Here is an 11,780-nt window from a genome sequence, read left to right as displayed (position 1 = left end):
TGTTGTCAGTGCACTTTTATTATGTGTTTTCTAATTCCTGTTGTTACTAACACTCGCAAAACACGGGAGGTGCGCTGCAGGCGTAATCCTCACAACCTTCGTTCAATACATGTATCTACTATTTCACAACTCTCTCTCTCCGTGGGCCTCTGGAATTGTCAATCAGCTGTTAACAAGGCTGATTTTATTACCTCCATAGCTACATATTCTGACTATAATCTCATGGCTCTAACTGAGACCTGGTTGAGGCCGGAGGACACTGCTACACATGCTACTCTTTCTGCTAATTTCTCTTTTTCCCACACTCCTCGTCACACAGGGAGAGGGGGTGGGACTGGACTACTAATTTCCAAAGAATGGAAATTTACTCTGATACCGTCCCTGCCAACAATCAGCTCCTTTGAATTCCATGCAGTCACCATTATCCACCCCTTCTACATAAATGTGGTTGTCATCTACCGCCCACCAGGTAAATTAGGTCACTTCCTAGATGAACTGGATGTTCTTCTCTCATCTTTTTCTAATTTTGCCACTCCCTTATTGGTGCTAGGTGACTTCAACATTTACGTTGACAAACCGCAAGCTGCAGACTTTCAGACTTTGCTTGCCTCTTTTGACCTAAAAAGAGCACCTACTGCTGCTACCCACAAATCAGGTAATCAGCTAGACCTTATTTACACACGACACTGCTTCACTGATCAAACAATAGTAACTCCACTACAAATATCTGATCATTTCCTTCTGTCTCTCAACATCCACATTACTCCTGAGCCGCCACACACTCCTACACTGGTTACCTTTCGCAGAAACCTACGATCTCTCTCACCCAATAGACTATCCACCATTGTTTCAGACTCTCTTCCTCCATCTCGCAAACTCACTGCACTTGATTCGAACAGTGCCACTAATACACTCTGCTCCACTCTAGCATCATGTCTAGACCGATTATGTCCTCTTGCATCCAGGCCAGCCCGTGCCAGTCCTCCTGCACCCTGGCTCTCGGATGCTCTCCGTGAGCATCGCTCAAAACTTCGGGCTGCGGAGAGAATTTGGCGGAAAACTAAAAATCCTGCACATCTCTTAACATACCAAACTCTTCTGTCCTCTTTCTCAGCTGAGGTTACTTCTGCAAAGCAGACGTATTACCGTCTGAAAATCAACAATGCCACTAATCCTCGCCTACTTTTTAAAACATTTTCCTCCCTCCTCTATCCTCCTCCTCCACCCGCATCCTCCACACTTACTACTGATGACTTTGCTACATTCTTCTGCACCAAAACTGCAAAAATCAGTGCTCAATTTGCTGCACCTACAACAAACACGCAAGATACAACACCAACACCACACACACTCACCTCTTTTTTCTCAGCTCTCTGAGTCTGAGGTGTCCAAACTTGTGCTATCTAGCCATGCAACCACCTGTCCACTCGATCCCATTCCCTCTCATCTCTTGCAAGCCATCTCTCCTGCAGTCATACCAACACTGACTCACATAATTAACACATCTCTTGACTCTGGTTTATTCCCCACTACATTTAAGCAGGCTAGGGTAACCCCACTGCTAAAGAAACCCAACCTGGACCATACGCTACTTGAAAACTACAGACCAGTATCCCTGCTTCCATTCATGGCCAAGATTCTGGAGAAAGTAGTGTTCAATCAAGTCCTGGACTTTCTTACTCAAAACAATCTCATGAACAACAAGCAATCCGGCTTTAAGAAAGGCCACTCAACTGAGACTGCCCTGCTCTCGGTCGTGGAGGATCTCAGACTGGCTAAAGCAGACTCTAAATCATCAGTCCTCATTTTGCTGGACTTGTCAGCTGCTTTTGACACTGTCAACCACCAGATCCTGCTATCTACGCTAGAGTCACTGGGCGTTGCGGGCACTGTTATACAATGGTTCAGATCTTACCTCTCTGACAGGTCATTCAGGGTGTCTTGGAGGGGAGAGGTGTCCAACCTACAGCATCTAAACACTGGGGTACCTCAAGGCTCTGTTCTTGGGCCACTTCTCTTCTCCATCTACACATCATCTCTAGGACCAGTCATCCAGAGACATGGATTCTCCTACCACTGTTATGCTGATGATACCCAGCTATACCTCTCTTTTCATCCTGATGATCCCTCGGTTCCAGCTCGTATCTCAGCCTGCCTGTTGGATATTTCACACTGGATGAAAGATCATCATCTTCAGCTGAACCTCGCAAAAACGGAAATGCTTGTAGTTTCTGCCAACTCGACTCTACACCATAACTTTTCAATCCAGATGGATGGGGCAACCATTACTGCATCCAAAATGGTGAAAAGCCTTGGAGTAACGATTGATGACCAACTAAACTTCTCTGACCACATTTCTAGAACTGCTCGATCGTGCAGATTTGCACTCTATAACATCAGAAAGATCCGACCCTTCTTATCTGAACATGCAGCTCAACTCCTTGTTCAAGCTCTTGTTCTCTCCAAACTGGATTACTGCAACTCTCTACTAGCTGGGCTTCCAGCTAACTCTATCAAGCCTCTTCAACTGCTCCAGAATGCAGCAGCACGAGTTGTCTTCAATGAACCTAAACGAGCACATGTCACTCCGCTGCTAGTCCGTTTGCACTGGCTGCCAGTTGCTGCTCGCATCAAATTCAAAACTCTGATGTTTGCCTACAAAGTGACTTCTGGCCTAGCACCTTCTTATCTGCACTCACTTCTGCAGATCTATGTGCCCTCCAGAAACTTGCATTCTGTGAATGAACGTCGCCTCGTGGTTCCATCCCAAAGAGGAAAAAAATCACTTTCGCGAACGCTCACGCTCAATCTGCCCAGTTGGTGGAATGAACTCCCTAACTGCATCAGAACAGCAGAGTCACTCGCTATTTTCAAGAAACGACTAAAAACTCAACTATTTAGTCTCCACTTCACTTCCTAATCTGCAATTGCCTATTTGAATATCACACTAACTGTACAAAAAAAAAAAAAAAAAAAAAAAAAAAAAAAAAAAAAAAAAAAAAATTACTAACACTTCCCTTCTTAGACTTTACAGACCTGAAACTTGCCTTTAGTACTTATTCATTGTTGCTCTTAGTGGTGTAAATTGCTTCCTTGTCCTCATTTGTAAGTCGCTTTGGATAAAAGCGTCTGCTAAATGACTAAATGTAAATGTAAATGTCAATGCTAATCCAATTGACTATTCTCCTACAGAGAGATTACAACCTACAAACTAGGCTTCACCTTAAGAACATGTGATGCCACTGAAGTAAGATTAAGTTTAGTTACAGACTAGCTAGTAGTTACTAAGCCTCAGTTTAAGAAGGAACTTACAGTATGAACAGCTGCTGCAACCCTACTCTGGATAAGAAGCTGCGCATGACAATATGTGTGTTATGACAATACATCTGACTTAAAAACCATTGCCTGGACAGGGTTTAACATGAAAGACTTGAACTGATCAAAATGTGAATTAAATTGTCACATTTGTAAAGTTTGACAGGGAATTAAACAATACCTTGCTTCTGTGTATTCTCCAGCTCTTCAGCTAAGTGATTCTGCTTTATTTTCCTCAGGGTGTCCACTGTGATCTTCACAGCTCTTTCTGGTCCAAAACATGACACCATCTCATCCACCGTCTTCAACCGGTCTGCATTCTCCATTTCAGCTTTTGAAACACATCCATGGTCATTTATTAAACACCACTGAAACTCCTTCAGTTCAGCTTCTTCCAGTTCATCCAGTGACTTCTTGAGCAGCTGTTTAACATTCGCCATCGTGCTTCACTCGTTTACAGCTACAAGACAAGAGCAACAACATCTGAATTAGTTTCACAAAAAGCATACAGACCTAAGTGTTTATTTACTATTTGAATACTGAATTTACCCTGAAATGAAGGAGATTTTGAACATTGATTGTCACTATTTTAAGTTGTACTTATTTATCAGGATTAATGTAGATGTTTCTGTAGGCATGGGAGGATAACTGGTCTCAATGTTTACTGCGGTTTGGAAATGTCGAGGTTTTGATACCGCTAAAATGTTCTGTCATACCATTCCTAAGGTATTTGTAATGGGGTTTTTATGTGTAGTAAAGAAATCTGTTCTTGAAGCTAATGAAGAGAGCAGAAGTCAGTGATTTATTTTAGTGATTTATCCTGACATGTTTACTGCTCCAAAATATTACAAATGCTTCCTAAAATAAAATGTATTTTGTTCAATGGGGGCAATTTTTTATTTATTTTTTACCCAGACATTTAAAAAGACCATATTTTACAGCGGTAATTTACATTCTTTATACAGCAGATATTTTTACCCAATATTTATCATAATGTCAGAAACTTACACCAGCCTATAACTAGTGTATTGATCCTCTACTTAACTGGTGTCTTGAGCAGAAGCTCTGTACCATCTCTTCCTGTATCATCATGCAGGAGTGTTTTTAGATGTTCAACAGGTTAAACCACAACCATTTCAGAAAACTAATAAAACCAGTTTTAGGAAAGATTTCAGATGACAGGTGAGACTGATGGAGAATCACACACATCTGTCCACTGTTAAAAGACCCTGACAAACTACATTCTTGAGTATACATGCCCACCACTGACTGTGTTGGGGAGTAACTACATGTAACGGCGTTACATCATTTAATTACAGAATAAAGGAACAGTAATTTGTTGCAGTTACTGCTCATCTGTTTGCGCTGGCTGCCAGTTGCTGCTCGCATCAAATTCAAAGCTCTGATGTTTGCTTGCATAGCGACTTCTGGCTTTGCTCCTTCTTATCTGCTGTCACTTCTGCAGATGTATGTGTCCTCCAGAAACTTGCGTTCTGTGAATGAACGTCGCCTCGTGGTTCCATCCCAAAGGGGGAAGAAATCACTTTCGCGAACTCTCGCGCTCAATCTGCCCAGTTGGTGGAATGAACTCCCTAACTGCATCAGAACGGCAGAGTCACTCGCTGTCTTCAAGAAACCACTAAAAACTCAACAATTTAGTCTCCACTTCCCTTCCTAATCTGCAATTGCCTCTCTGAATATCACACTAACTGTACCCCCCATCCCCCCCCCCCCCCCCAAAAAAAATTACTAATACTACTAATACTTTCCTTCTTACACTTTACACACCTGAAACTTGCCTACAGCTCTTATTCACTGTTGCTCTTAGTTGTGTAAATTGCTTCCTTGTCCTCATTTGTAAGTCGCTTTGGATAAAAGCGTCTGCTAAATGACTAAATGTAAATGTAAAATGTTAAAGATTAAAAATGAGATTACATCTAAATATGTTTAAAAATATATATATATATATCTGTTGCTTTGCCTGTTTTTGATAAGCATGATGCCTTCTGCTAAGGCCATTTAATAATGTGCTGCTATTCTGATGTTTTTGATTGGTTTTCCTCTCTGCTGCTGAAAGCATTAGGCTACTACAACCTGTGAGCTACTATGATGGTGAGTGATAAAAATGCATTTCATTGCTGGAAATTTAAAAATCATTTCACCCTGAAATCCGAAATGGCCCATATATAACAGTTCAGTGCAAAACTTGCCAGCTGTTAAAATACTTTTGACGTGAAAGGCTTCGATGTGGAACCTGAGTAAAACACCTGCAGGCATGTAGCCTAGCCTTTCTTTATTTAAAAAAAGCAAATGGTTTTTGTGGTTCTCGTGAGTGTACAGAAATAAAAACAGACCCTTTCATTTCCAATGATAAATTATGACTCACAAAGTTATCCATTTGTGAAATTCAGGGCACCAACAAACTCCTCTGGCCAAAGCCATTTATTACATTAACAGTGTTGGGTTGTAGCAGCGCTACAGGTAGTGATGCTATTAGCCTAACTACATTTCTCAGTAGCGTGGTGTGGCATCACTACTTTCACTACTTTGTAAACCAAATAGCTATTCAGTAGCGAACCTATTTTATTATTGAAGTGAAGCGCAGTAGCGTCCACACAAGCTACATTTACCAATCACGGATCAATAAGTGACGACACCGACATTCACAGAGCTGTGAGGCCGATGTTTATCCGATGAAAGTAAATCCATATGATGACGAGGATGACGATTTCTGCTTCTTCCTGTTTTACGTGTTCGACAACAAACTTTTCGATGCGTAACTGACACCTCTTGTTCTGGTGAATGATGTCGCCTAACAATCATTGTGCTTACACGAGAAATTTGCTTGATGGAAAGATGAGTGAGGGAGAGGACGTCTATTTATATAGATGTAACCAGATTAGAAAATCTAGTTAAACACAAAAAGGTTATTGACACCCTGGGATTTACACAATGTAGTGTGCTGGCCTTTAAAGAACCTATATTATACATGAAATAGGGTCATATTTTGGTTGTAAGGGTCTCCAACATCAGTCTAATATGCATGCCTATTAGACATACACCTAATGACTCGGTATCAAGGCGACTCGTTTGAAGCACTATGAGTCGACTCTTTTATAGATGAATCAACAGTTTTAAACACTGTATTCTTACAGATTTAAGCCTTAGCTGGATACTTCACTTCACTTAGAGCTGTGTTACACACTACATGGAGGGGAATTTTCAAAAACCCATAATATGGGCTCTTTAAGGCCCATAGGTGAACTGAGTGAAGTCACGCGAGAGCTCTAGATGCAGCGCGAGTTTGAACGTCTGTTGGGAGACTGAGAAATGCCAATAAAGTCCGTTAACTCATGAAATATTGCGCAATACATGCATGCAGTGACTTAAAAAGTCTGTTTCATGGTGATTAATGTTCGGATGGCTGTGGATTTTGTTGTTTTGATCGTGATTTCCAACATCGTGAAGGAAAGCTAAGCTAAAGCGTGAGTGTTGACTTATAATCTGTCATTTTGTAATGTTAAGTGTGATATTGGTGTTTATCCTTATTAAGGTCATGTAATTGAAACGGGATTAATTTTGTTTAGAGGGGAGAAGAGAGTTTTAAGGGTCCAGAGTGTGACGGAAAGAAAACATAGTGAGTGTTGTTCAACTTTATTAAATATAAGTGTTTCTGAGAATCTATTTTCATATTTCCCTTGAAGATGTTATGTTCAAAATGTCATGTGTTTACAGAGATTTTATTGTATTTATTGTATTACAATAAAGTTCATTGTATGTATTTATTGTTCTTCATGATTTGCAGAGGAAAAAGTCATTTGCAGCTGTTAATGCTGTTTGTGTGTATGTCATTGAGAGCTGTAAGTTTGAGTCATTTAATTCATTATATTAAATTCTAATGAACTCTTATTCACTTAATTAAAACTGAGTTTTAAACGTTGTTTAATTGTAGGAGAATATTTGTAAAATGTTCACATGGCAACATCTCATTCAATGTATTTTGTAATGGTAAAGTGAGAGATTCTATCAATCTGACTTTAATGGATGACTTACACTTTGTTGTATGTTTTCTCAGCGTGAACCGCTGCTACTGTTGTTTATGTACCATTTCAGTTTCAAAAAGTTATTTTCAGTCATTGTAAATACAAGAAGGAAAAGAGGATAACACATTTGTATATAAAAAGTCAAATTTATTGTTTTCAGTGGCTGTACATGATCTTTTACTTTGTTTTCAAAAATTGTCCAAAATTTGCATACTTAACGCTGCGCTGTTCTAAGTGCAGTCTGGAATAAAAGTCCCCAGAATTTATTCATCCTGTGTCCGTTGTCATTACACATTTCATTTTTGGGCTACATATATTAGTGCTGTCAATCAATAAAAAAAAAAAAAAACTTTTTACAAAAATTAATCGCGATTAATCGCATTTAAAAGACTGAAATTTGTAATTTTGGCTATTCGAGTGTAAAATTAATGTAAACGCAAGACATATACTGTTTAAATTCAAAATATAACTCATTATTAGAACTTTTGTTTAACTTGTAACACAGATTTCTTCATGTAAACAACATACCCACAATAAACCATCAAGATCCTGGCTTGACAGCCATATTTATAAAAACACAGGCATGTTAATGACATTTACATTTCAAAACAATCAATGCCAAAAAAGAAAACATTGATTTCCATATTGAATTCTAAGTGGACTGAAAAAAAAGCCAAAATACAGGCACTGCAGATATGAAAAATGGAAAATTGTAATAACAATAAAGAATTGAATACAAACAATTGCACTCATTGCAGGGCTAGATTGGGACAAAATAATCTACATCAATCAAAATGCTCCCCATCTGTGCATGCCCCTTGAATATGTTTACCAACTCCCACTCTATAAAAGCACAAAAGCCATATATAGGAAATAACGAGAGATGACAAATTAAAAACTTATTTTTTAATGTATTATTAAAATAAAATTATAATCCACACTGGAAATGTGTGTGCCTGTAAGTTTTGAGGGAGCCTAATAAATAATGAACATGAGAAAAACTGCCTGCTGACGCACACAGTTAATGTTGATTAATAAAACAAAGATAAATTATAAAAGTAATGTGTCAGAGACCCTTAAATAAATGTATAACTCAACAATGAAACATCAAACGTAGCTAACAGATTTTACATTGTCAATCAAATGAACTTAAACAATTGAAAAATTTAACAAATATTTGTTTCCACCCGAACTACAAAACTAAATGTAAAAAAAAGTTGCTGAAGTTGCACACTAGTTTGGTCATGTATAAATATCATTATATTAACCATATTGTATAAATATTATTGTCACTGTAAGACTACATCATGCTGACGATATAAAAACACAATGTCATGATATCTCATGCGCTTGTCTTCTGAACGAGTGCTTCTTAAAATATATGACTGACACCCTTCATAGAGCGTGAGAATCGGACATTCTCTATCATTTGTAAAATAAAGACTTGCAGGTTAAGGAAACAGCATATGAGGAAGTTGTCACGGCCGTGGTGCAGATTAAACGTTTTTTGACTAAACTAAATTAATTTTTGATGTCTTGGTCACTATTTGGAGGGCCAAAACAAACTGCCTTGTGGGCTTGGCCAATTGAATAGCCCTGTCATAAAATAATCCCCCAAACAGCTGTCAAAATTGACCAAAAACAGTCAGTTTTATTCTGTCACTTATGGATATATCTATTTATCACAATGGAAAATATTTTTCTTTTTAAGAAAATCCACCTCCTAAACCAGGGGTTTTCAGGCGCCAGCAGCTATTAAGGGGGGGCGCGAGACATTGAGGCGTCACTCGAATTTATGATGACGATTTTTATGCGTTTACTAGAGGGAATATGATTAACGTCAGCTCCACAGCTAACTATCAGGCACCTGAGTTAATGCGTTCCGGGAAAATATACACAAATAAAATGGAGCGGGTGCTTTTTAAAATGAATGCCGGTAAATGAATGAAAGTCAAACCGGTGAGCGTCAGACAAAACACTGCCCTTCTGAATCAAATCAGCAGGATGCCCTTCTGGATCTTTCACTTTGAAGACACTACTGACTATGTTTACATGGACATCAGTTATTTGCCTTAATATCGAATCAAAATCAAATCACTTTTACTGTCACATCATCAGCAGCACGTGTGCTACAATGAGTGAAAAGCTTAGATCACGAGTTTCATCACGAGTAAACTAATGAAGGATTACAGCCATCGTGCGTTTGCCAATAATTAAAATATAATCATACATACAGATTCACATAAACTTTACACGTTTTGTCGAGATATTAAAGATTTAAAGCTATTCTGCGTTGTAAATGATGAAGTCTTTTAAAAAAGGCAACACAAAGACTAAGCGCTTTCACTTTCGTCTATAAAGGAAACGACACATGCAGGGAAAAACATCCGCCACAAACACTCTAAACAAAGCAGACAAGAGTCAAAACAGCTGCAGGATTATCACAACACATTACATGAGTTACTTTACCTGTAGCAGTAGAAACTTCTGGTTGTACGACGAGTTACAGACCAGAATAAAGCTGCTTTCCACGGATGCTTCTTATTTCCTGTTTACGCGTCATCGCTTCCTCTCCTCGCGTCTCACTTTCAGCTCCAGCCCTTGAGGATTCGTGGAAGGATGTAAGGAAAAGACGTGAAGACAGAGCAATTGAATCAAGTGAAATGAAAAAAGCAACATCTCGCATAACATTTGTATCTTTTATTTATTTGCTAATAGAAGAATTCACCTGCAACTACCATGAAAGTAAACATTAGTGTTGTATCATGTAACATTAGAAAGTAAAAATGAGTTTTGTATCTAAGAGCAGGTTGCTTTACTCCTGACATGTATTGGTTAACCCATATATGTGTAAGATGTCATTTCTAGCACTTCTGTAAATAAAATAAACTGTAAATGTTTCTTTTCTAATTTAAAGGTGTAGTTTACACAAAGCTGAACATTCTGTCTGCATTTCTCACCTTTTATAAATCTGCTTGAGTTTCTTTTTTCAGTTAAACTTTATTTTAGTCTCATTAACTACTATCTACTCACATTAACATTATTCATTAGGTACAGTGCGCTCATTATTTATATACATGTGCAGACATTGTGCTTATATTCTGTACACATCCTAAAATTACACTGTTGGTCCATCACATACACCTTAACCCTCACTGCTCACTGATATGGCTGAATGTGTCCCAGTCAGCTTTCTCAAAACACCATCTTCTGTTCCTCCTGTTGTACATTCTTCTGTAATAGTCACTTCCTATTGTTGCTTCCTGAATCGTAGCCCATAGGCATTGTGGAAATATAAATTTATATCATCTAATTCTAAATGAACAATAATCTACTGTAAGAATTGAAATATTACAAATATTTTTGATGTCTTTGACAATTCAAAACATGAGCTGAAAACAGGGCCAATTGACTCCACAACCCAGCAGGTGGGAATGTGGGAAAAACCAGTTCCTGCTGCATTTGCCTCTGAGTATGCTGAAACTCAGCTTCATCCACCCCATCTCACACATATGGTCATTTCAATGTTTGAATGTTCTAGATTAACCAAACTGACTTTATCTATCATGTTTGATATCATTGGAAATGTCTCAGTGCGATTGGTACAATGGTCTCATTCTCTCAGAAACAGACATAATCAACACAATAAATATATAACTTCAGGCATCTTTTGAACCGCTGTGAAGGGTGTGACTTTTTCCTTTTGTTATGCACACACCCCCTTCCCTGAGGGAATTCTTGGATTATTTAAGGTAAGGTCTGAGAAAGACTCAGCGCGATTCTGCCTAACCAGATCAGCCCATAACATGGAGCCTGCTCCTAGTTATGTATATTTGAGAAGTCAGGTATGCATCTTTCATCTTGGATTTATCTTTGATAATTTGATGTTTTGTATTGATCATTTATGAATTGACTGATTGAATTGGCATAATACATTTCCCTGACTAATAAATTGTAATGTTTGACCATATTTTGCTCACTCTGTAATTATTAATTCAAGTAGTTTACGCTGTATCCTTGTTTCCGCACGTCTTGCGTCAGGTCAGTAGACGGACTAGAATCCAGTTGAGATGGAGCATTGGGCACACTAAGTGAAGTTTATTCATAAACTAATTTCGAGAGGAGCACGTGATTATGATTGAACACGGCTGGTTCTGCATTAGCATGCTTGATCCACCAATCAGGCCATTCCTAACCACTATAAAGAGCCAGGGTTTTCTCACTACAGTCATCTTCGATTTGAAGAATACACTGCTCTGCATCAGCTGCTACTGCTACTGCTACTGCTACTGCTACTGCTACTGCTACTGCTACTGCTACTGCTACTGCTACTGCTACTGCTACTGCTACTGCTACTGCTACTGCTACCGCTACCGCTACCGCTACCCCAGCTACATCAACTTCTCCAGCTACAACTTCTCC

General features: G+C 38.7%; 1 protein-coding gene across 3 annotated transcripts in view; it reads right to left on the bottom strand.

The window, feature by feature from the left end:
* LOC799502 (protein NLRC3) overlaps nucleotides 1–9,958 on the bottom strand; it is a 93,239-nt gene extending 83,281 nt beyond the window's left edge. For all 3 annotated transcript variants that reach the window (XR_012402907.1, XM_073949064.1, XM_073949065.1), the window contains exons 1-2: nucleotides 9,828–9,958; nucleotides 3,497–3,775 (exon numbers count right to left, since the gene is read on the bottom strand). Coding sequence is in view for 2 of the 3 variants with exons in the window: in XM_073949064.1 (XP_073805165.1) it covers nucleotides 3,497–3,755 (259 nt within the window). In the remaining variant the exon portion in view is untranslated. The remainder of the gene's footprint in view (nucleotides 1–3,496; nucleotides 3,776–9,827) is intronic.
* Between the last annotated feature and the right edge of the window lie 1,822 nt (nucleotides 9,959–11,780).

This window comes from Danio rerio, chromosome 4, assembly GCF_049306965.1.
Source record: "Danio rerio strain Tuebingen ecotype United States chromosome 4, GRCz12tu, whole genome shotgun sequence".
Classification (NCBI taxonomy): domain Eukaryota; kingdom Metazoa; phylum Chordata; class Actinopteri; order Cypriniformes; family Danionidae; genus Danio; species Danio rerio.
The sequence above is the reverse complement of the archived record's forward strand: the minus strand, read 5'-3'. Positions and strand labels throughout refer to the sequence as shown.